Below are 26,064 nucleotides of genomic sequence, written 5' to 3'. Positions count from 1 at the left end.
TCAAAGTCCCTTCCAACCTGGGCTTTTCTGTGATTCTGTGAACTCTTTTTAATATAATTGAAAGTTTATGTAATTATTTTCCTATTAATATTACAGGTGTGGCCAGGAGAAACTGTGTTCCCAGACTTCACCAACCCAGAATGCACTGCCTGGTGGGTGGAAGAATGCAAACTATTTTATAATGTAGTGCCATATGATGGGATCTGGATTGTAAGTAATTCAGAACTTTCATTTTTATTTTATTTTTTAAAATAGGCAAGGATAGATGTTTATCAAATTCAGTTTGCATTGAATTTGAAAGGGATGTTTACTATTTCTAACCTGAAATCGGTGCAGGATGTGTATGTCTTCTGGTGCTGACTTTGCAATTCAAATTTGAATTTTAAATTTTAATCTCAATCATTAATCATGTCATTTAAATGATCAGTGTGCTGTTTTTTGGATGTTCAGTAACACTTTAAAATGCTTCAACTGGTGAACTATTGCTAAAGGCAAATGCTAGCACACTCCTGTACTCGGAATGGCAATATTTGGAGATCTGCATACCTGCTCAGTGAATGTGTGCTAGACAGGTCCTGAATAAAGGGTATAATACATATAATCAATATATCTATGTTCCAAATATCTCATGGAATTTCCAGTCAGTGAATTTGCAATTGCTATTCCTGGTAAGGATTTAGAAAAATCAGGCTCCTTAGACAGATTATCCCACAAAAGGACTAAAATACAGCCTGGCACAGTGGATTTTAGGTACAGTTCACGGAAATCAGATGAGATTAAGAACCATTTTGATTTACCAGATTAGGTTTTTAAAGTAGTGTCTTGTTATAAAGCTTCTAAAGGTGGGTGCCTGAAGCAAATCCATGCTTAAACTTCTCAATCCCTGTTTCAGCACAGTTCCCTTTCTTTATGTGTTTTTCCTACTTCCTTTTACTTAAAAATAAATAAATATTTTGAAAGAAAATGAGAATCTACAGAATATTTTGCCATACATTTTAAAAAGCTGTAATAATTTTATGGCAAAATACAGTCCTTCCACTGCTATGTGATAGAATGAGGTTCTCCTTACTTATTTTTGGTGATTCTGTGATTCCATCAAGCCAAGCTATGAAGTGCAAGACTGCACAGCTCTCTTACAGAGAGCAGATACTTTGAGTGAAGCAAATTGGTCACTAGACTACAGTGCCCTCATGATGAATTTGCTTTCTTCTTCCATGCATGCTTTTCCTGCAGCACATTCAGGGGTGTGCATAGAAGCACTTAAAGCACTGCCAAATAAAATATTCATGGAAAGAGACTGCAAAGTTTGAAAGTATAATGGCTCAGAAAGTATTATAAAGGGGATGTTTTAGAATATCAACTCATCTCATGTATTTTTACAGAAAGTAACAGTGTACATTTGCTGGTTCTACGTTTCTCTCCAAACACATGCTCTGTACCAAAGACATTTCCTTGAGAGATGTGTGGAGTTGACCTTAGGCAGGGACAATATTTACATGATCACCTCTTGCAATTCCTTTCTGTGGAAGAATAAGATGTAGCTCTTGCAACATGACATTCACCTGCATATATAAGTCTGTCCAACACTGAGACCTATCTTAAAATAGGAATGGACCAGGTCAGTATCTGAGTTATATCATTCCTGCCTAATTGTATAGTACTAGTTCTAAGTAATTACTTCTTAAAGGGTAAGAACATAAGACTTTGTTAGGAAAATGCACTGGAGGAAACTGCATTACATTCTGCATCTTATCTTTTCAGGATATGAATGAAGTATCCAGCTTCATCAAAGGCTCGAAAAATGGTTGTGCAAAGAATGACTTAAACTATCCTCCTTTCACTCCCAGTAAGTCCACCTGCTTTAACCAGAAAGCAAAATGTCAAAGAGTTTATGAATTATTGTGCAATTGGCCACAAGGATGCAAAGTGATTTTAGTGTAGTTCTTATGAGTGAGGTTTGAACATTACTATTGACAGAAAATACTGGTATACTTTGGCCCTCATAGAAGGTCTGGTTTATATAATTGGCTTTTTTCCCTTTTCAAATTATTACTGAATATCATCATTGCCTTAATTATGTCTGATAATGTGATGATCTTCTTGCACTACCAGTAGTTTTTGAGATGTATGCAGAACTAAAATGGAGTTCATAGTTTGTATTAAGTAGTAGATTAAAGTAAGCATTGCCATTGTGCTGTCAGATAATGATTGAGAAATTTAGAGCATAGTTCTCAGTTATTCCTTGCATGGATGCAAAGCTCAAGGGTAGAAAAGGACACAGAGCAAAGATGAACCAAACCAGCAGCCAACAGTAAAGTAAGCATTGCCATTGTGCTGTCAGATAATGATTGAGAAATTTAGAGCATAGTTCTCAGTTATTCCTTGCATGGATGCAAAGCTCAAGGGTAGAAAAGGACACAGAGCAAAGATGAACCAAACCAGCAGCCAACCAAACCAGCATTTTGATTTTGTAATAGTAATATGGGCCTTAGTGCAAACATTAAAGAGAAAAAAAGGCCTTAAATGTCATAAATGTGCATTAAAGAAAAGATTGGAAATATTCATAATAGAAATGTACTTTAAAAGTGATATTTGTATTTCTTTATTGAAGGTATTGTTGATAATGTCATGTATTCCAAGACACTTTGTATGGATGCAGTGCAGAAATGGGGGAAACATTATGATGTCCACAGTCTTTATGGATATTCCATGGCCTTATCAACACAGAAGTAAGGAATGCATCTTAAGATCTTTACAAAAAGGTTTGAGACCAGCATATGGCCTTCATTTTGAAAAACAGCAAGAGATTTCACTTCTACAGGAACCCAATTCCTGGAAATTACTGTATTATATTTAAGCCAATGCAGCTAATGCAAAATCTAACGACTAAAGTTGGTAGCAAAAGCCACACATTGGTTGTCAAAGTTGTATAGAAAGATTATTTAAAATTAATGTTTTGAACTTTGCTAAAAGGCACTTGGTTTACTGTAGAGGAGTCTACATCACTGGGATTAGTAATTATTGTAAATCAGTGTAAATCTGCCTTATATAAAACTATTGATATCTAAACTGTCTTTTTTCCTTTGCATAATTCCAGTCTCATTTCCATTTAAGGGCCATCGAAGGACTGTTTCCTGGAAAACGAAGCTTCCTAATTTCAAGGTCTACTTTTATTGGATCAGGAAAGCACACAGGACACTGGCTGGGAGATAATGCAGCAACATGGGATCACTTAAAATGGGCAATACCTGGAATGCTAGATTTCAACCTCTTTGGAATTCCTTATGTATGGCATTAGTTTGTGACATCCTTTCAAAACATAGGGATAAACAGTGATTCTACCTCTGTGATAACAGATCATCTAATCAGATACTATCTAGATAACCACCTTACATTTTCAGTTCCAAATTAATTCCCTTTAGAAATCTGGTTTTAATATTTCTTTTTCCAATTATTGATTTTTTGGTTTAGTCTACTTATTTTGATTCCTGTGGCTCTGTGCGTATAGTGAGAAAAATGTGAGTAACAAACATATTATCTTATATATCCCAAGCTTGTTACTTCTAGTAATTTTTTAAAAAATAGTGATCAACGTGAAAGAGTCTTCTCCTTATAATTTCAAATTAAATAGAGACTTCCATTTATAAGAGAAATAGAGCCAAATTACCCTTGCCATCATTTAAATTTATATGACTCTTGAGCTTTTTCATAATGTATGTATATTAGCACCAAAAAGAAAGGTAAAGGTTTGGAAGAAATAGAACAATGGACAGCGTTAGCTAGTAATTACTTTAATTTTTCATACAATGCAGTTTGTACATCACCATAGACTGAATTTGAAAGAAGAAAGGTACAAATATCTTGAATGGCTTGGTCACTCTGGCTAGCAATTAAGGTTGAGTTAATGTCTCTCTGAAAACTAGAAGTTTTCTGTAGAGATTAAAGGTGCAGTCTACTGTACATCCAACACTTTCTGATTTCATTTAAAGATTGGAGCAGATATTTGTGGTTTCTTTGGCGACACCACAGAAGAACTTTGCAGACGATGGATGCAAGTAGGAGCATTTTACCCATTTTCAAGGAATCACAATTGCGAAGGATTTATAGTAAGTTGTGCTTTCTCTTACAAAATGCTTTGTGTTACTCTACTACATTCCTTTAATAGTATCACTAGTCATTATTACCGTGAATGACAATTATGTAGTTAAACAACTTGAAAACGGCATAACCTTAAGCTCTATTTTATGAAATCTTAGATCTGACAGGTTTGGCTTCGTAAGAGTTAATTGCATATACTTGAGACTGCGTTTATTTAGCAACAATTTCATCACAAGGACAAGCACTCACTGCTGTGTGACCATCAGACTGGCTCTTGGGATCTCTTTAGCAGACACCTGGGTGTCTGGTGCATGCCAGGGTGAAACTCAGGCTAATCCTAATGTGCCCTTCTTGCAGATGGGCAAGGAGGGACATGCAGTGCAAAACGTGGGCACTCCAGAGGAGCAGGATCTCAGGTCACACCACCCAGAAGGCACTGAATTTCTGCCTTTCTGAAGCAGCAACCAATTTTCACATTTAGCAGACTGTTTTCTGCATGATCAAAATAAAAATAATCTGCTATTTGTTTCCAGCCTCAGGATCCGGCTGTATTTGGGCCTGATTCAGTCTTGGTGAAAACCTCCAAGCATTACTTGAACATTCGCTACACTTTGCTACCCTACCTGTATACACTCTTCTATAAAGCTCATACTCAAGGAGACACTGTTGTACGGCCAGTTTTGCATGAGTAAGTTGACTTATCAGCCTTTTTGATAGTTTTATGAGGAATAAAAAAATAAGACACATTAATGTTCTTAGGGACTTTCTAAACACTGATGTAATCTGTGAAAATGCATATTGGAATATATATAGACAACTTCTTAATTCATGAAATACCATTTTGGAGTAATCAGAAGAGTAATCAAAATCCACCTGTAATTTCTGCATATACGCATATATTATTGTCAGTCACTCTTGCAAGTTGCTATGAGATATTATTGTCAACTAATCAAATTATTCTCCACCATCATGTCTATATATCAAAATATATGTTTCCTTGCCTGGAAACTCTTGAATAAGCTGTGTCAAGAATACAGGCACACCTATGCTTTGACACACATGTAGAGAATATTAACTCAACTAGCAAGGCCTTACCTTCTCACCTTCAGATTGCCTCAGATTAAAAAAATACCCAATTTTTATATGAAACTCTTCAGTCATGGCGCTAGACAATCAGTACTCTGAAATATTGGGATTGCTGATGTTATAGTTCATTAAAAAAAACCCAGTTATTACTATATCCTTCCCACTTGCCCAGGTTCTACTCTGATGAAGTGACATGGAGTGTCGATAGGCAGTTCCTGTGGGGTCCTGGGCTGCTTATTTCCCCTGTACTTGACCCGGTAGGTTTGGCTATTTTGGTATCCATCTCCTAACTACTTCATGGGGCACAGGCACACGTTGAGTCACCCATTGCAGCTCTTTTCTCTGCCTGGGGACTGCAACATAAAATCCTCAAGTTACACTATTTCTGTCGCTCCTTTATTGCTCTGATTAGAAACCACCTTCCTGTGCTGAGCTTGTGTGTTATTCAGCTCAAAGATTATAGCTCCTCTACTATGTATGTATTTCCTGCTGAATTCACACTCCCCCTCCTTTTTTATGTTCAACAAGCTGAACCACAAAAGTAGGCTCTGCCATTTCCTGAGAGATCTCAGAAATTTGCTTTGGCCCTATTCTGCTCTGAATTCTTATGTCTTGACCAAACCTGTAAACTCCATTGGCAAAGCGACTGCAGGGGGCCTTGTTTATTAGCATTAATACAGTTTTATTTCTAGTGCAAACATGGGGTTAGCTAGATCCTTAGGTTGTTTGTGTTTTTTTTTTATTGGGTACCTCACATTAGTAATTTATGGTTGTTGATGGATGTTGACTCTAGGGAATCAAAGTCATCTGGTCTGATACTCTGATTTACTTTGCATTATCTCTGCATTTCCTTCAGAATCAGTTTCTCTTGCTGCATTTCAGCTTGTCTGTGATGCAACAAGGAAACAAATAAATCATGGCTTATTCTGAGGCAGAATCTGATAAATAATAACGATTAATGTCAGTATCACGTATGCCATGGAGAAACACAAAACATTTGTTAAATACATGAAATGAAAGCAAGAACCTGAAAGATGCCAGCCCAGAAAAATGTGAAAATGAAGATCTAGAGCTGCTTGTGGATTTGATCACTGCATTTGAATTAATTGTGACTTTGGGTTGCATACAATGAGCTGCCACGTTGTGGAGCAGGGATTCAGTTGTCTCCCAGCAGCTTTGCAGAAATTGTACCTGGATTGTTATCTTCCCTTGTGGGCAACATCATAAAAACCATTGAAGAAAACATCAAAAAGGAGAAGTATCAATTATTTTCACAATGTGGACTTTAGTTTTATTGGAAAACTTTGTTTATTAGATTAAATTGCCTTCAAATATGAAAGTCATTTCTTTGTTCACATTTCAGGGTGTGGAAGTAATTCAAGCATATATTCCTGATGCAGTATGGTATGAATATGATACCGTAAGTAAATGCAGAGAATATTATGGGGAAATTCTCTAAATGGATATGTGACAAAATAAGGTTGTTGGCTCTGGTGACAGAGACCTAAAATAAAGCCATAGGAAAGAAACAGTGAGACAAGGGATGAAGGGTGGTAGTGTAAGTGCCTGAATCAGCACCTCAAGAAAAAGGCACAGAAGTGTGGAATATGGTCCGGAGGATTGGAAGACAGGTTGAGTGGAAACTTTATTGAAGACCGTATTTAAGATTAAATACAAATATAATAATTCTAATTACGATACACAAGAGTCTGCAATTATCATCTACTACTCTCTTTTCTACAAATAAGTTTCTGTTGCTGTGATGATCCTTTTGATGGGGGAAAAAGGACTTTATTCATGTCAGAGTCCCAGCAGGACTTTCTCTCTGCATTGACTGAGCCAAAACCAAATAGCATGAGATGTTGATTTATAACATTAGATTATAGTGGTATGCAGTTGTTTTATGTTTATGTGCCCATTGGCACATAGATATTTATATTACTTAAGCTTTTTCTAAAAGGAAGCATTAAGATGAAACTCAGGACCTAAAAAACCATTCACAGCAGTGAGTAATGCAACATACTCATTCTCTTTTACAACCCTGTCAATTAGGGGGCAAAAATCTCAATGAGAAAACAATGGATCAGTATGTACCTACCAGCAGACAAAATGGGGCTCCATTTGAGAGGAGGTTATATTTACCCTACTCAACAACCAGCTAACACAACAGTTGCAAGGTATGCTTCAAAATCAAATGCTTTATGTTTGGGGTATTTTTCCAAGACTGGATTGAGGACTTTCAGGTTACAAATCCGTAGCAGCCCATTGAATTTGTCATTTTCACTTTGAAATATGGGAATAACTGTGAGCCAACCCTCACTTCCACAACTGTCTACACTACAGGTCCAGTGATTAATTACAGGTTTATTTGCGTGGTACTTTGCAAACTTATTTTGTATTTTAATCCGTTTACATGAAAATGAAAGGCAGCCAAAGACTAACTTTTTAATCCGTTTACATGAAAATGAAAGGCAACCAAGGGACTAATCTAAGGCAATTCTCCAAGTATGGCAACCTTGTTGAGTGTCACATTCTTAACATGAAAATCATGGATGTATTTAGGCTGTTTAGATGCTTGATACACATGTAAGACAGAAGGTCTCTGTTTCTACAGCCGCAAGAATCCAATGGGACTTATAATTGCCCTGGATGACAACAATGCAGCTTCTGGAGACTTATTCTGGGATGACGGAGAATCTACAGGTGAGCAGTTATCAATAGTGAAATAAGTAGGATTAATAAAGCATTGATAGGTACAAGTTTGAATCTTCCTGCTGATTTGATGGAGCAAGAATAAGATATTATTGTAACACACTATTAATACTTGATCATTCCTTTTTCCACCACTCGAAAGTGGGAAACTCTAAGTGTTATTAGTTTAGTTTTGGCTTGCTCAGGTTTCACTGTAGCCTTAAATATGGAAAGGTTTGGTGCATTAGCATGCTGACTGTTAAACCGTGCTGTCAAGACTGATATACATTCTGGTATATATCCAAATTAGTTTCAGCGGGTGCAAAAATGCACATAATTAGTATTCAACACTAAGAATCAGTAGAAAATGAATAACTAGCACTGTTATTAGCTCTCTGGAATTCTTTAAATTGCTTGTGAAAACAGTGGAAATTTTGATAACTCCAAAGTATGGTGTTGGAGCCAAGGGATTTTTTGCCATCTGGTTTCCCTGGTGTCCTGGTGCATAAACACGCGAGTGAGCGTGTACGGGCTTTATTTGTCCTGTTGCCAACCTCGCCTTTAGTGAAGCTGCCGGAGAACTTGTTTCCCCTGGGACAATCATTATGATTATGCCAAGGGCTGTCAACCCCATCTCTTGTGATGCACTGGAATCGATGCTACTTACCTCACCAGGATTTTTCTGTCAGACAATTTACAAAACACATACATTTTTGTATAATGTAAGTTTAAGGTCACAACTTCAGTCAACAGAAGTAAAAAAAAATAAAAGAAACAGACAAACCTCTATTTTAAGGTTAAACCTGCTTTTTAATACATGCTGTCTAAGGAGAGCAGAGTTCACTCTAGAGCAATGGAAGAACTTTACAAAAATTATATGTTTTCTTCATTTTAGTCTTGAGGTGTAGAGAATTTTGAAAAATTAATATCTTGAACTGTGGGATTTCTAAAAGGATTTGGGGCACTTAAATCCTTTAGGCTACTTTTGCAGTATTTGTCCTTTATTGCATACTTTTTAGAAAAGTCAGGAAGCAGTTCAAAGGGTTATTCTGAAATGATTTTTTTTAAGAACTTTTACAAAATACACAAGCTTGTGTTAAAATGGTTTAATGACTTGTATTTGACAAATTTTATTGTTTTATTTGCAATGAACCATAACATTCAGAGCTAAGTACTTTGGTTTATGGCATATGCCAGTTAATACTGTTGCATTTCAAATAGATCCGATCTTCTCTAATTAATGTCCTGCTGTATCTATATACCAATGCCAGTGGCAGAAATGTCAGAGCTTTCTTTAGCTACACTGGAATAAAGTCTAGGTTAGAAACTAGGAAAATCTGCAACAGTAAGAATGTACAGATGAGAATGAAGTTGGAGTAATATTACCATTGAGGTAAAAATAAATAATGCTACCATATTATGTGCATATTTAATTTATGATCCTGAAAATTAGGTCCGCATCATGCAGACTGGGATTCACGGAGGTGTTTCATAGACAAGGCATCTCACTGTGTATGCATGTTTTTGGGAGATACTCTGGGTATGACAGAGATCTTCCCATGTGAATTAACCTCACCACTGTCCATCCACAGGCGGTATCTGAATGCCACAGGCAGCATTCTTACCTCTGTCTTCTGATACACTTAACCACCTTCTTCTAGATACTTAGACCGTCCAATTTATTTGCCGTATCCTCCAGCTGCTAAAAGCTACCTTTATCCTTAGGTATAATCTGTTTGTTTTACTCACGTTGGGCCTGGTGCTCTGACTATATTTCCACAAAAGCAAGCAGCTCTTGGGGTCCAATATTGTATCCCCTTTTCCTAATTGCATAACTACATTGCCCTTCTACGTTATGCATTCGACCTGTAAAAGTCTCTTTTTCATGTTAACTATACCGATCATATCTCCCAGACAAACTTTCAAGCCTCTACTTCTTTTAAATTTGGAGAAAGTTTGGGATGCTTTGAAGAAATAGAGCTGTGATTTGGCTGATTATTGCTGCCATAAATAGGAAAGGCCTTGGGTGGTTACTGATATGACAGCTATATGTACTCCTTTGTCAAGGCCTAAAATAACAAAGCTATTATTGTACTCACTTCTGTTGAGAAACAAAACAATAAAACACCTTACGATGTTATTTCCTGCCCAAAACTTACAAGTTGGAGTCTTTTCAGGGAAACTGTTTACAATCTGCTTGAAATGACAGTATTTTTCTTTTTGTACATGGAAAAAAATGCCAGATTGACTCAATTTTTGTAATTCTTTGTCCTGGTGATGAGTTACTTCCCTCCTCTCTTGTGACATGGATTATTAATAATATAGTCATTTTTGCATGAAAAGCATTTATTTAAGGTATTTTAAAGGATTAACTTTGAGCCATACATCTACATTTAAGAGAAGTGAAGAAGGAATACCAGTTGAATTAAAAAATGGTACATTTTAGAAAGCTGATTTCAATGAATTTTTGGAAAAAAATTGGAATATTAGTTCTCCTGGGAGACTGCCAAAGGAAATAATAAGAGAATTGTCAGTTCCTTGACGAAATTTTCGTAAACCTTTGAGTTGCTCAGAGCTGCCTCTGAACACAGTAATAATAATAATTAACAATTTACTGGTCTCTAGCAGTGGCACAGTCCTGCTTTCAAGGCTGTTACACTGCAGGTGTAAGTTCTTCTTTCACATTTTAGGTACAGTTGAGAAGAAAGCCTACATTTACTACGAGTTTAAAGTTTCCAATGTAAGTATTTTATTTTAAACTATCTTATTTTCATTTTCAGTTTTTATTAATAGTATCTTCAAAGATACTTTTTTCCTCCTCCTTATTCTCCTATGACATTTTCTGAGAAGCAAAATATTTGAGAAAATCAAAGAGGAGTCATGTTCAAAATACTGTAATTTAACTGGGATGAAAATCTGCTATTTGTCTTTTCTTCTCCCAGTTAATATAAGTATCTAAAGAACTCCTATTTCCTTTCACATATCCAACTCAGCAGCAATATTTATTGAGCCAAAGAACTATAAAGCATCAGTGGCAGTTAAAAGAGAGAGTCAGAAAGGAGGTGAATGTAGTGTTTGTGGTTCTCAAACTACTGGCAATTTGAAAAAAGTCTCTGTACACTATAAAAATATAGCTGAATGTTCCCAAAGAGTGAACTATTCTTTGTCTGAACCTACAGAATCTACTTCCTGACTAAGTTTTAGTTTTTAATGCTTTTTAAACTGAAACTGCCTTGGCAGGGTTAATTTATGGCAGGGTGGAGTCCAGATAGTTTTCCTATTCAAAATTCACTGAAGATGTCATATGACAAGGTTTCCAAGCAGTAGGATAACATTTTTTTGGTATAATAATAATATTTGACAAAGGTATTCTTTCCCTTGCTGTGGTGAAACAGCAGGACAACTGAGAGACAATGCATAGAAACCTAGAGTGGAAGCAAAGTAATAGAAGGTGGAAGCACATGCGTGAAATTTCTTTTAATCCTATGTAATCATATAACCATTTGTAGGTAAGAAATCTTAGTTACTACTTTCACATGGATAGTAACAAGAAAGTTATACACTGGCATATGCATGACAGCCATGGTACACTTCTGTTCTTTGGACTCTTTAATAATAACTAAAGTAATTAAATAAGAACTGGTATATTTATTTCAGGAAAACTGAATAGGACCCTTCATTGTTAGATCCTGGTTATACCACTGTAGAGTAGATGTTAGTTGCCCTGCCACAGGCATGTGCCAGCCTTTTCTAATTCCTAAAACAAGCAAAAAAGGAGGCTGAAACACAACCATGAAGCATATTATACATATGGTAGAAAAGCATTATTGTGATAACAACAAGCAAGGTAATAAGTATTATGTTAGGAAAAGGCATTCTTTACAGTATGAAGATCTAATTAGAAAAAAATAATATTACATCAGGAGGATTTTTGCTACTTTTTTTTGTAAGAATGTGATCAATATATTATCTTCCAGAATGTTCTACAAATGAATGCTATAAACAACCAATATACTGATCCAAACAACTTGAAATTTGAAGAAATCAAGATATTGGGAGCGGTCCAGGAAATAACATCAGTTACTGTATCCCAGAACAATGTTGAGGAAAATCCTGCAGTTAAGATCTTGTATAATCCTTTGGAAAAGGTAAAACAATAAATGTTTCGGGAAAATGAGAAGTAAACATATTTGAAATTGCATCACCTTTATTTTATATATTGCAAAGGACAGTACTCAGTATTAATGTTTCAACAGAATATATCATGTATTTTAGTACAGAACAAAAGTACAGTTGCATTCAACTCAGCTCCATAGAAAGTACAAGAAAGTTTTGCTCTCAGACCCTCAGTGCAACAAAGTTTAGTTATGCAGTTATTCATGTAGCAAGATTTAATTTCTAAGAGGAGGAGTAGCTTTGTGATTTAGTTTGATGTTGGAGGAGGGTAACAAATATTTATGTTTTAGATGAGTATTTATGCATTGATTTATAAAACAAAATAAAGCATGCTGTTTACACCTCTTTTACCACTTTATACAGAGTTTTTCACAGAATAAATATGGGAAAGCAGTAACAAAGTACATTTATGTGCAAAGCAAGCAAAACGTGCTGCTGCTAGTGGGAAGCTTTCATGAAAGTGCTTTTCCACACTAAGGATAGTGCTGGCATTGCTTTCAATTTGCATTGCACACCTTCTTTAGTTATTATTAGCACCTGAGCTGCCTGTTATCTCAGTTACTGAATCAAAATGAAAATATTTTAACTTTTTCTTACCTCTTGCATTCATATTTCAAAATTAAGGAGCTCTGCCATTACCTTTTTTCCTTTTTGCTTCCCAAGAAGCTGTGGTATTGACTCATTTTTTTTTAGATTCTTAATTTTTCAGATTTTATCTGCAAGGATATCAGTTGCTTGGTATTTGTAAAAGTGAGACTATATCAAAGGTTACAGGCCTTTTTTGGTTTTTTGTGAGTTGTCACATAGCAAAATGTATTGTTCCTGAGGAGTGGCATCTCTCCTTATTGAAGGAAAAATGTATGTGATGTGGGATTTAATAACTATTTATTGTTTAATATTTAAAGGTTGCTCATATAACAGGACTTCAGCTTGAACTGGGAAAATCTTATACAGTAAAATGGACTCAAAAACCCAATTTTGATGGAAGGTTTAACTGTTATCCCAGTCCCAATCCAACAAAAGAAAAATGTGAACAACTTGGCTGCGTCTGGGAGGTAGGCAAAAATGATTCCTCTAAACTAATGAGACAAATTTTTCCAGAATCAGAGCTTTCTTGTTATAATTGTTACAGTGGAAAAAGTAGTCTGACAGATTGTCAGATGTAAATAAAATGGGGACACAGCAGCAATCCTGTACTAGCAGATTTTATTTACCTCACTAAAACTAAGGGAGTTGGAAAATGTGTAAACTCTTCCAAAGTATATCAGAAATTGAGGAAAAATATGATATTTTGGAAATTCTTCACAATGAGAACAATCAGCCATTGGAATGCTCTCCCCAGGGAAGTGATAAATTCCCCAACATTGGACACTTCTAAGATTCAGCTGGACAGGGTGCTGGGCCATCTTATCTAGACCATGCTTTTGCCGACAAAGGTTGAGCCAGATGATCCTTGAGGTGCCTTCCAGCCTGGTATACTATGATTGTAGGATTATATGAAATCTAAATTTTACAACTTGGACACATCTCCAAGGTATGAAGATCTAAAGTCTTTGCTAACTACTCTTCAACAACCAACAGCTGAAGTGGCTGATGGACTGATGCACTAATAGGAATATCTTTTGTAGTTTGGGGTATTTGGAAATGGCCTTTCTTGTGAAGTCAAACTCTGCTCCTGTTATGGACTGGAGATGTTTTGAACACTTGCTCAAGCTGAAAGGTGCTTTGAATTTGGTGACGACAGATGAATAAATATTTATTAGCAATTAAGATGTGCAGAGCAAGCATAGTTTCATTTAAACAACTAGGCAGGATTGATGGTAAGTATCCAGAGGTGGAAGGCTAATGCATTAACCTATATCAGCTCATCTACCCTCAGAATACCTAGTTGGAGTGTTTATGTTCAACTGTAGCAGGAAACTGAAAGTAATTTTGATCTTGCTGTCAGGAGATCTTAGATAAATAAGATGCAATTCTCAGTGGATATTTTAAGGATAATTTGTGTGAATAAAGCCAATGGAAAGGTCTCATCTGACATTGCTGGAATGTTTAACGAGTTTTGGGTACATCCCCTTGTATGAGCCAGAAACAGGAGATCAATGGAATTAAAAGGGAGGAAGGTTTAGGAATTTCAACAGGCCAAAACTAAACCATGTGGGATTGAGCTGAAGATCACAGATACAGGACAATTAAATCCACCTTCATTTTGCAAGGATTCATTTTCCTGACTAAACTGTTTGAACAGTCTTCACTGGGTTGTTTGATTATAGCTGATTTAGTGTAGAGATCAATGGGCTCTGTATTCTTTATTGTTTACTAGTTGCATTAAGCTTTTCCTAAAATTCTACATTTGACAGCAATCATGGGAGTTTTGGATTTCATGCAAGGAACTAACAAAATACAGCAGACCAGTGTAGCTCCCTAACCTGAAACTCATTTCCGTTTGCAGCAGGTAACATCAAATGAGGACATTCCACCCTGCTACTACAGCTCTGACAATGGGTACTCTGTAGACAAAGTAGAATACACCTCGTCAGGTTTGACAGCCAACCTCACCTTAGACAGAGCCCAGACCAGAGCTAATGAGAATTTCACTGCCCCAATTAGTACACTACGTTTGGAGGTGAAATATCATCTCAACAACATGCTGCAATTTAAGGTAATGTCATTTCAGAGTTTCTATTAGTATGTAATGTCCCATTCTTAAAAATTATCTTATTTACACAAATTATAAGAGCTTTTATAGTCAATTTTATATTACACAGACAGTAGCACCCTTGCCTAAATATGTTTCTTCTAATCAGTTAATTGTAATTGCTCTCGGCTCACATCGTTTTTTGTCCTGTAATTCTGCACTTGATTTTTACAATTAAATTATATGAATCAAAGGTATAACATCAATGTATATATGTAATGTCAACTAGAAACTCTGGAACTAAAGACGTTTTATTAGCATACAGGTAGATTTAGCTATAAGCATTATCATGACTGTACAAGCTTTTTTTGTGTTAATTATTCTACTTCTATTCTAAAATTTTTAATACATTATTGTTTAGACTGATTTATTTCTGTTCATAATAATACTGAAATAAGTGTGATTCTTTAAAATGGTCAAGCATTAAAAACTAACTTCTGTCAATTTTCAGAATACAGAAAACTTTAAAAAGAAATCTTAAAGGTGGCTAAAATATTTACCATACTTATATATATACCTATATTTTAAGTATAGGTATATACTTTAAATTCATCATTCCTGATCCAAATAAATCCTTAAGGTTTTTTGGTTGGTTTGTTGGGGTTTTTTTTGAGTCCAAATCAAATACACAATTGGTTCAAGAGTACCTCTTGAAAGAAAATACTCAGCAAGTTATTTCAACAATTTTCTGTATTCATTTTAGTTCAGATTTCTATCACTGTAGGTAAGATTTCAAACAACTCATTTATTGAAATGAATTAATTTTCACTTCATAGATTTATGATTATCAAAATGCACGATACGAGGTTCCGGTACCACTGAATCTCCCGAGCTCCCCAACGAACACAGAGGAGGAAAGACTTTATGAAGTATCCGTCCAGAAAAAACCATTTGGGATACAGGTTCGGCGCAAAAGCACAGGAACCGTCATGTAAGCCATAATAATTTTATTTTATTTCATTTGGTTTTGTTAGCTCTTTTCAAGCCAAACCATTTTCTTGTGTACTGCTTTTTAAATACCTCAAGACTGGGTTTTGTCTCCTTCCCATGAAATGGCTCTGTCTGCCAAATGCCAGATGCTTCTTCGCCATTGCATTGTATGAGAGCACTGACCAGGGGGAAGATGGAGGAGGTCTTCTGAGCAATATCTTATTTTTTCTTGTCATTATCTAATATTTTTCCCCTGTCACTTCATAATCTGACACTTGCTAAAGGTCCTTCTATAACACGTTGAAGCGTAGAACATAGACAACTCCAAAAGCTGTTTCTTATGTAGTTCTCAAGTCTCTGGGAGGCATAACAATATTCTACACTTCCTAAACTTTTCCTTAGGTAACCACAGTGTTGATCATTAAGGACTGATCATTTGGTTTAATTTTGGGGAATGCCTAGGAAAAAATATGGAAGAAATTAGTGTATCAACTAGCTTGCAGACGGATTTTGGTAACATGACTGCTAATAAGTCTCACAGGAGCTTAATTTTTTTCCTTGATTAAGTGTAAGTCAGAGCTAGAAAACAGAAAAATTATGTTAGCATTTGCATGTGTTATGTTTTTTATTAAAAAAAAACACACTATTTTGTAATTTTTTAAAGTACTCAAAACTTAATTGCAAGATGAGTTACTTTTTGCCAACCAGAGTAATCATTCAAACTGCAATTCAGCCTCCTGTAATGATGTAATTCTTTGGCAAAGCACCATCAGGTTGCAGTTTGATTTCCAACCCTAAAGATGCTGACTTACAACAAATAAGACCTATGAATTCAGTTTCAGTGTAATCTGCACAAAAAGTCCAGTGAACTGTAAAAAACACCTTATTTACTATATTCTATGTGGCACCAAGGATCAGTCTGGGAGGGAAATATGATCAGTCTCTCTTGAAACACATTTTCTCACTAAATTGCCAAAATATGATGCAACTTGCTGTGTATGATGCCTGTGCGTAATATATCTCTCTCTGAGGACTGTGTGGGGACAGAGGAATTTGTGTCTCTAGACTGTGTATCAAATTCTTAGACATCCCAATTTCACATGTTTTAAGTTTTCTGAATAACCATAACAGTTTTACTCCAACTTTATTGAAGACTGAGATTTTTCAGAGTAAAAGAGTAGACTTTAAAAAGTGTCTGCTAACTGAGCACAACACTGAAGATGCTATATTCTTGTTTTTATTTTCCTCTTTCCATTTTAGTTGGGATTCGCAACTACCCACCTTCACGTTCAGCGACATGTTCATTCAGATTTCTACCCGTTTAGCATCCCAGTATATATATGGATTTGGAGAAACTCAGCACACCATGTTTCGACGTAACATGAGCTGGCACACCTGGGGAATGTTCACAAGGGACCAGCCCCCTACTGTAAGTAGAAGCAAATGTGGCTTTTGGACCACTGAGCCTAATGTGCAGAGGTATTCAGCAGGACTCTAAAGTCCAGTGGATGTTTGCTGGTACCGGATACACCTATTGGCTTTGATCATATTTATTGTGGTTTGTAATTTAGATGAGTGTCTCAATGGCAATGGTCTTCTCTAAACCTATTCTTTGCAACAAGCAAGACCAATGTTTGGAGCTCGGGTCCCAAGTCAGATATCAGAAGACAACAAATGGCTTCGAAACAACAGGACGTGCCTCCTTTTTTAATTCTTCTCAGCTAATTATTCTGAAAGCTAGATATGAGTCAGGATAACTCCTACTACTGTGGGGTTAAATTTCTACTTACAGGAGTAAACCAGAAATCTTATGTCTCTGTGTGTACTTGTGTAATTTCCTATGAAAAAGCACAAAGTTTGCAATTTGCAGGGCATGACCAATGAAACAGTGGTGGTCAATTATAGCTCTAATTTCCAGTTCAGGTTTCAATGTATTTTGGAGTAAATGAAACATAACAGAATGTCACCAGCATCTCCTGATCATATAGACACCTGCTATTCCTTGAAAAGAAGGGAAAGTTTTGTCCTGGGACAGCACTTTCTCATTTGCAAGTTTTAAAGGTGATAATACCTTTGTTTTCCTCCCTGCTTGGTCAGCCTGAACAAGACAAACTCAAACTGTGAAGTTGAAAGTGATCTTCTGTAGATATATATTGTAGTGATGTAGGGTGTAAGTATATATTTTTGGAGTTTATTTGCTGTATGTTTGGCAGTTTTTTGTCCCATCTTTTATTCAATTTATTAATAAATGTAAATAAGTGAATGCTTGTTATGTTTCCCCAGTAAAATGTATTTTACTTTGTTTGCAGTACAAGCTGAATTCCTATGGTTACCAGCCATTTTACATGGCTCTGGAAGAAGATGGCAATGCCCATGGAGTTCTCTTGCTTAACAGCAACGCAATGGGTAAGAAAATTTTCACTTTATTTTCTAAATGTGTTTTCTTTTTTATGGTCAGTCTTTTGCAATGGTGGCTAATCGAGGCATTATTTTCTCATTTCACTTCTTTCATTTCCAGATGTGACATTCCAGCCAACCCCTGCCCTGACATACCGCACCACTGGAGGAATTCTCGACTTCTACATGGTTTTGGGTCCAACGCCAGAGCTTGTTGTTCAGGAGTACACTGCAGTAGGATTCTTACTCTGTTACGAACTAATATTGGCCTTTGTTTGGTTTCACCTACTCACCACCAATATCCGTTCTCATTTTTAGCTGATTGGACGACCTTTCATGCCACCCTACTGGGCTTTGGGATTCCAGTTGTGCCGCTACGGATACAGGAATGACTCGGAAGTTGCCCAGGTGGTGGAGGACATGAAGGCAGCCAGGATTCCCTATGTACGCTGGTAGCAGTTAGCATTTGAGCTGAAGCCTGAACTTTTGACTTCAGTGTAATAACTAAGACCATTTAAACACAAAATCAAAAAACAACCAAAAAAACCCCCCACCACGGTGGGGAGCAGACTATGTTTTATGCCAGAGCTGAATATCTCTGCACACTCTGGGCCATGTTAAATGTAGGCCTCAGGGTGCTTTATCTTCCTTATTCATACCAAAGAAGCATGGAGATGCCTCGGTCAGTCATGGGCTCTTGCCATGCTGGCTTGAAGGAGAGGTGATCAACAAGAAAAAGAGCAGGAAAGAAAATGAAGCAGCACCTTTTCAATGGTATATTGTCCTGTGTCAAGTCAGCTATGATTTGACATAGGTTGTTGGGAAAGTTGGAATAGCACACAAATCTAACAAAATTATACTGTGAAACTAATGTGACTTCATTTTAAATGTAATTAACATCACTGTTTCAGTGCAGAACCACTAATTCCACTCTTTATTTATAGATATGGTAACATTTGTGCAATTTCTGTGTACGTACACGTATGTACAAATCCAGGACTTTTTTGTCTATATCTTGTACTAATTTCTACCCTCACACTAGATGCAGTATCGAAAGATTTATTTTGTATTGGACTTATTGATAGGTTATGTAATATTAATTTAATAGCTTTACCTTAAAGTTACAGCTGCTTCCAATTTTACAGTTCAAAAGTTCAGTAGCTATTTTAACAGATTTTCAATAAATATGTATTTGGGAAAAAAGAAAAAATTCATTTTACATTAATTGTTTTTGTGAACTGCAGGATGTCCAGTATGTAGACATTGACTATATGGAAAGGCAACTGGACTTCACCATTGGCACACGCTTTGCTGGATTACCTGCTCTCGTTAACAGAATAAAAGAAGAAGGAATGAGATTTATCATTATCCTGGTCAGTTTTGAATGTTGCCTTTAAATTTCAATATATCCTTGCAGAAGGCAACATATATTCAACAGCATTTCTAAGCTTGGGTAAGTGTGTTTTTATTGTAGGATCCAGCCATTTCTGGAAATGAAACCGATTATCCTCCCTTCTCAAGAGGTCTGCAGGACGACGTCTTCATAAAATGGCCCAATAGCAATGACATCATCTATTCCAAGGTACTGTTCTTAAAAAGATGACAGTAGAGGCATTGCTGTATCCAAGGGAGCAACGTGTCAGCCTAGACTTCAGTGCTAACCATAGGGGGAAAGTCTGCTAAAGGTATATTCATGCCTGGCTGTAAATGACACACTGAATAAATACTACAAACTGAATTGTCTTCAGTTTGTATCGTCTTTCACAATAGGTATCGGGGAAGAAGGGTTACATCTGTCTGTTGTTGATGGTCAGTTTATATTCAACGTGGTTTGATTATTTTAAAATTTCCTTTCTCCTATTAGGTCTGGCCATTTCTTCCCAATGTACAAATCAATGAGTCACTGCCTGAGCAAACCCAAATACAGGTAAATGTTGATACGCTTTGGTTATGGACTCAAATATAGACAGAGCAGCATATTAATTAAGGAAAATAGCAGCAAACCAGTTGGTAATTCTAGTGGGGGGTATAAGGTAAAGAAACTGGCTAGCCTTCCTAATAGAGATAAAAAAGTTAGGGAACAAGTAATACATTTTTTAAATTTTTAATTATTGTTAAACAAATTCCAACATTTTAACAATAGGTTGCTTTCAATCCTCTATCTGTTTTGATTTCCTACTATTTTTACAGTTGTATGGGGCACATGTTGCTTTCCCAGACTTCTTCCGCAATTCCACAGCGCGGTGGTGGAAGAGAGAAATCCTGGAGGTCTACAACAATCCCATCAACCCCGCAAGAAGCATTAAGTTTGATGGCCTGTGGATTGTAAGTGTAGAAACGCATTTGATTTCTGGATTATTTTTTTTCTTTGGCCAGACACTAGCAGAGTGCACCACATTTCACAGTGTATGTATTGCTGTTGAAGCTCGGAGGGCATCCCGCATTAAATTGCCATTAAGTAAAATAAAAAACCCAGGCAGGAGGTGCAAGCAGAGCATCAGGCAGAACCTGAGCCCCCAGGCAAAGGTACCACCTTGGCTCTAGGTTGTACACCTGCAGTGTACATGGTGTACCATGACTTTCTTCCTCTACTGTGTCACTGTTTGCATGGGAGAAACAGAGTCCAGACTCGCTGTTCTTCCCTAGAAACACTTGTTGGCACCCCCCATGTTGGCACCATGTCACATCTGAACGGGCCAAGAACACATAGAATGGCAGCCTGAGACTGCGCTTGCAAGGGCTCCTGGGACTTCTACAAAGCTGTCTGTTTGTCATTTAGAATTTACTGTGTTTTATAAATGTGTAGCAAATGCCATCAGGTTTTTGCTCTATCTTTTCAGGACATGAATGAACCGGCAGCTTTTTTCAATGGCGCCATTGGTGGGTGTAGAAATGACCTTCTAAATTTTCCACCATACATACCTCGTAAGTGATCACTCTTTAAAACAGTTCTGAGTCATTCTGGTTACTACGTAATTTCTTATATGGTATACGTGGCGTAAATGCCTAAAGTTATGTATATAAAACCACAACTCCTAACTGAAAGTGGCCATTTATTTCTGAGACTATGGGCGCATTTCAACTCCATCTATTTCAGTAGGCGCAGTAACTGCATGGCACTTTTAAAAAATAAAGTTATTTTACACATGGGAGAGAACGTAGTTCTCTGTTTTGGAGCTTTCTCAGCTGAGTAATGCAATTAATTTAAAATTTAGAAAATATCCTTGTGTCTCCTCTCATTACCATATTGCTGTACAGTCAAATACTTGAAATACTTAGCTTTCTTAGCCTGGCTTTACTTAAGTACTGGTGTAAAGTAGTATTAATTAGCAAATATTTATTAGCATATACCTGTTGCTTAGACTTGTCTTCAGATATTAAGAACAGTTTCTCTGGAATTGTCAGGAAGTTAATATTCAGACTCAGCCTGTACCCTCTGCCACAGCCATTTTTCTATTTATATGGATGTTATGGCAATGTTTATGATTTGTAGTGTCTTCTGAATTGGGATAAACTCTGTTTACTTTTTGAGCCTCTTCAGCAAGAGCGTCTGTAACTGGGCTAGTAACACACTCATACACCCAGATGTCTGGACAGGAATACTAGAAATATTCCATTTTGGAAATGCAATTTTTAGTAAATATTTTAGTAAATATGTCTAAAACAGAGTGAATGCCAAAGAAATTATGAAAATTAAGAAAAAGTAACTAAGATCATTATTGCTTATTCATTATTAGAAATTAATATTTTTGTTCCCTTCCTGTTAGATTTGGGATACCGGTCAGAAGGATTAAGTTTCAAAACTCCATGCATGGAAGGTCAACAATATCTTGCAGACGGTACCCCAGTTAGACACTATGATGTCCACAGTCTTTATGGATGGTCACAAACAAAACCTACCCTAGAGTAAGTGACATTTGCACTCTTTGTTTGTGTTTCCAAAATATGTTGCAGACGAATATCCTCTTTCTACATTGTTATGGTCAAAACTTTCACTAGTTCATTTAACTTGCCTGAGAAATCCTTTTTTTGATTGTACTATCATTGATTCTTCACTTTGGTTGGAAGTGGAGTTTGGTGGTCAGAAGTTAGAGCAGCAGTGCCAGAGCTCTTGCAGTTGGTGTTATTTCCGTCCCATCACTGCTCAATGACTGCAGTGACCTGGCTCCTGCTGCAGGCAGGGCGCTGGGAGCCTCAGGAGGTAGTTACTCACCCTTGAGTGTTTCCTTCTCCCAACACATTCAAACACAACATGTTGCATTTGCAGCAGAGATCTCTATTAGGAGACAGGCACCAGGGCTGTCCTGGGGCAATGCTCTCCATCGTAAATGCCAAAAGTCAGTCAAAAGACACTGCTTGGGTATTCGTTCCCAAGGCAGAATGGAGACCAGGTCAGACCATTTTAATCAGCTGTTGGGAACACTAATTACTCAATGATAGTCTCACATAATTACTGTAATTAAAAAATAAAATACTGTTTGTTTCTAGGTTTTGCTGGGGTAGCCTGGGTTACTCCTAGGATTGATCTTGTTTTCACCTTATGCTCTGTATGTACTGAGGAAAAATGAATATAGTTTTTTAACAAGGGTAATTTAAGAAGGGCTCCCCTATGTCCTCTATTGAAAACAGATTTAGTAGTAATGAAAAGTGAAAACAGTGGCTTTTAAATGCAAGGTGTGTGCATAAGGCTTTACACTGAAGAACTTATTTTCTCCCTTCCCCAGCAGAGGTTGTTATCTGTTCCTTTCTGAATAGTACCCCAGCCTGCTTTAGATAACGTCTGATCTAATGATAATATATCTGAGCTGTTTCATTTCCAATTCAACGAGTGAGCAAGGAAACTGTGTTTCCTTATAAGTCTTAATGACCTTAAAGCCCTTGGTAACTTTGATATTACCATAAAGAAAGAAAATGTCAGGGCTGTGTGGATTTGTGACTGAGTGGATGTTGTATCTGGCAACGTGCCATCGCAGCTCTGCCAGTCAAGGCAGGAGTGAAATTGCTGACAGGACAGGAAGGAACGTCTGATACCTCTTGTGTCAGTGAAATTACATGTGATTTGGGCAGTGTAAGCAGACAATATTGAGCAGGAAAAGGGATATCGCCGTCCTTTCTGTGTAGTAGGTATGAACTGAAATGTAGCGAAATGTTTCCTTCTGTTTGGAGAGCGACCATAACGGAGACATCTGTGATAAATTGCAGAGCTTATACAGATATTCTCACATATGAAATTTATAGATAAATGTGAGTTTAAAAATATATATATATACTGTCAGTGTACATATATCTCAGCTACCAATTTGTTCTTTGGTACTTACTGAAGGAGTAATTGTGCAACTGAATGTAATTAATATTATATCATTATGCAGTGATGTAATTTCACACTCAGGCCGTGGCTCATCCTTGAGCAGTTCTACATAAAACATACAATTCCTTTACATTTGATGTTTTAGCTGCAGTTTCCAAAGCATCATTGAAGTGAGGTAAACCAGGCAGAGGCTGAAAACGTGTGATAGTACATTACAAAGAAATAAAAGATACTAGGAAACTTACTGTTTGCTTGGAAGAAATAATTACAGCACATTAGTCTCATTTAATTGCTACGGTAGTTTAAGTGATGTGTATTTTTTGCTGTAATTATAGTGTCATGGAAGCAAATCCTGTAGAAAAATAAGTTAAGTAGTGCCTTACTGAAGCAACTGTTTGAGCGATTACTGTGGGGCTGGCCGTGGAGAGCAGTGTGAGTTAATCAGTGTAGCTTTCTAACTACGATTGTGATTTAGTATTTTGTTGCAATGATTCACAACAGGTGTGCATGGCTGCAAAGGAATTGTTCTAAGAAAGTGGAGCAGTAAAGCATCCATCCCAGTCACATAGCACAAACCAACAGCATATGCTGCAGAGAAAGGTGCTTGTACTCTTAGATGGGCATCTAGAAAGTATAAATTCCCCTGCACTCAGCTAATTATTTATTTTTTCCCCTAGAGGTTACTTGGTTACTTTTGCAAATACTTTTGTCACAATGGCAAAGGTTTTATTTAAAAAAAAATTATTGGGTTTTTAAATTATTTGAGGTAATGTGATTGATTAATTGGTGACTCAGTTCTTTATCCAACTCATTCATGCTCATACCCTGGGGGCCTCAGGAGCTCTTCTGAATCATTGGCAAGTCGCCATGTCCCTTCCCAACAGCAATGGTTCTGAGTAAGGTTGTTGGTTTTTAGTGCCAGTGCATCTTGAAAATTCCATGACAGTCCTTGCCCTTCCATCCCCCAAACCCAAGTGCCTATATGTTTCCCGCCCTGGAAGTTTTTTTCCTAATTTGGGAAAGAGAAGTACCAATACCCTCAAAAATTACTAACCTCTGGTCAAAATCTCTTCTGCTTATGAGGAAGCTAATGTGATGAGGCTGATGCCAAGGTAGTCACACACATTGGTAGTCACTCCTTAGCTGTGAGGCCTGTTACCTGCGCTGAGCTGAAAAAACACTGACTTAATATCCTTGCTTTTAGACAAATTCATGTTAGTCACTTTATTATCACATCATCTAGCTGTTTCTGAAGTCACTACAGATCCATGTCTTTTTTTCCAGTATCTTTTTGGCAACTAGAGCCCAATACTCCTAGCACCTCTATTTTCTCCCTATGATCTTTTTAGTATTAGTTTTGTTAAATTGTTTTCCACTGCTGCTGCAAGTTTCCATGCACTTTATGAAAGGAATGACATGCCCTGAACCACATTGTGAAATCCTTAGAAAATGTGCAAGTTGGGCTACATTTGTATTTTCCCACACAGCAATTAGTTTGAGCTGGAAATCTGTATTTTAGCACCTCCTTGTTTTGCCACTTGTCTTCCCAGTGACAGGTTGACTGACACTGCTGACTTTCAATGTGTGTGTGAATCACAGGTGAATTCCTATAAAAAAAGCACATCTGGATTGAATGTATGCATAGTCATGCATGTTGTGCTGTCTGCTTTAGACTAGAGATTGTTAACATCTGTGTGTGGTGAGGGGTTTGTTTTCTGCTTTTGTTTGTGGTTTTTTTTTTTTTTTTTTTTTGTCTCTTTTCAATGTCAGTGCTTTGCAGAACGCCACCGGGGAGCGTGGGATTGTCATCGCCCGTTCCACGTATCCCAGTAGCGGAAGATGGGCAGGACACTGGCTGGGTGACAACACTGCAGCTTGGGATCAGCTCACTAAATCTGTTATTGGTGCGTAGAAAGAAAAGGATCTGTATGCAATTTACTGTGTGCGGTTATTTCTTTCTCTTTACCTAATTGCTTTTAGTATTTGGGCGTTTTTATCTGAAATAAGCCCTTTAGTTCTGCAACTGAAATGTTTTGTGTTTTTTTTCTTACTTCAATTCTGTACTGGGTGCTGGGAGCTCTTTTATTCCTTTGGGACTTGCCGTCTTCATGCCCTGTGTCCTGCTACTCATTTCTGTCTTTTCTCCTGACCAACCAGCTCCTATCACTTTCTGTAGGAGAAAAACATTACACATTAGAGAAAAATGTGGGATTTGTGTTTGGGTTTTTTTTTTCTTCTTCTCATTCAGCATTAAAATACGTATTACCTATATAACTATTAGCATACCAAAGGGGGGAAAAACCCCAGCTAGTAATGTTGAATTATTCTTCCTTTCAGGTATGATGGAGTTCAGTCTCTTTGGAATATCTTATGTAAGTTAGTGATTTATTACCTTACGTTTCATTATCTTGATGCTGTACCACAATTTATAGTATTTCAATTGGATTGTTTTTAAACTTTCAGACAGGAGCCGATATCTGTGGCTTCTTCAACGACTCAGAGTATGAGCTGTGTCTTCGCTGGATGCAGCTGGGTGCATTTTACCCATATTCCAGGAATCACAATGAGAAAGGAACAAAGGTGAGTTGCAATTTTTTAATGGTTCTTAGGAGCTGAGGTTTTGCAAAACACACACAGAGATCAGCCAGAACATCATACAAGCTGACCTGGCTCCAAAACCCAG

At 36.9% G+C, this 26,064-nt stretch overlaps 1 protein-coding gene across 1 annotated transcript in view; it reads left to right on the top strand.

Moving 5' to 3' along the window:
* The window catches only part of SI (sucrase-isomaltase (alpha-glucosidase)), a 50,594-nt gene that overhangs the window by 15,802 nt on the left and 8,728 nt on the right, over nt 1-26,064 (top strand). The window contains exons 12-39 of the mRNA XM_014938791.1: nt 97-210; nt 1,762-1,846; nt 2,612-2,729; nt 3,115-3,286; nt 3,990-4,106; nt 4,632-4,786; nt 5,357-5,441; nt 6,548-6,604; nt 7,237-7,361; nt 7,799-7,887; nt 10,566-10,615; nt 11,853-12,023; nt 12,957-13,106; nt 14,501-14,710; nt 15,523-15,677; nt 16,937-17,105; nt 17,986-18,082; nt 18,195-18,307; nt 18,392-18,517; nt 19,318-19,446; nt 19,548-19,655; nt 19,938-20,000; nt 20,264-20,398; nt 20,914-20,998; nt 21,841-21,979; nt 25,152-25,285; nt 25,719-25,753; nt 25,845-25,961. Coding sequence (XP_014794277.1) covers nt 97-210; nt 1,762-1,846; nt 2,612-2,729; nt 3,115-3,286; nt 3,990-4,106; nt 4,632-4,786; nt 5,357-5,441; nt 6,548-6,604; nt 7,237-7,361; nt 7,799-7,887; nt 10,566-10,615; nt 11,853-12,023; nt 12,957-13,106; nt 14,501-14,710; nt 15,523-15,677; nt 16,937-17,105; nt 17,986-18,082; nt 18,195-18,307; nt 18,392-18,517; nt 19,318-19,446; nt 19,548-19,655; nt 19,938-20,000; nt 20,264-20,398; nt 20,914-20,998; nt 21,841-21,979; nt 25,152-25,285; nt 25,719-25,753; nt 25,845-25,961 — 3,303 coding nt within the window. The remainder of the gene's footprint in view (nt 1-96; nt 211-1,761; nt 1,847-2,611; nt 2,730-3,114; nt 3,287-3,989; nt 4,107-4,631; nt 4,787-5,356; nt 5,442-6,547; nt 6,605-7,236; nt 7,362-7,798; nt 7,888-10,565; nt 10,616-11,852; nt 12,024-12,956; nt 13,107-14,500; nt 14,711-15,522; nt 15,678-16,936; nt 17,106-17,985; nt 18,083-18,194; nt 18,308-18,391; nt 18,518-19,317; nt 19,447-19,547; nt 19,656-19,937; nt 20,001-20,263; nt 20,399-20,913; nt 20,999-21,840; nt 21,980-25,151; nt 25,286-25,718; nt 25,754-25,844; nt 25,962-26,064) is intronic.

Source organism: Calidris pugnax, unplaced genomic scaffold, assembly GCF_001431845.1.
Source record: "Calidris pugnax isolate Ruff unplaced genomic scaffold, ASM143184v1 scaffold52, whole genome shotgun sequence".
Lineage (NCBI taxonomy): Eukaryota > Metazoa > Chordata > Aves > Charadriiformes > Scolopacidae > Calidris > Calidris pugnax.
The sequence above is the reverse complement of the archived record's forward strand: the minus strand, read 5'-3'. Positions and strand labels throughout refer to the sequence as shown.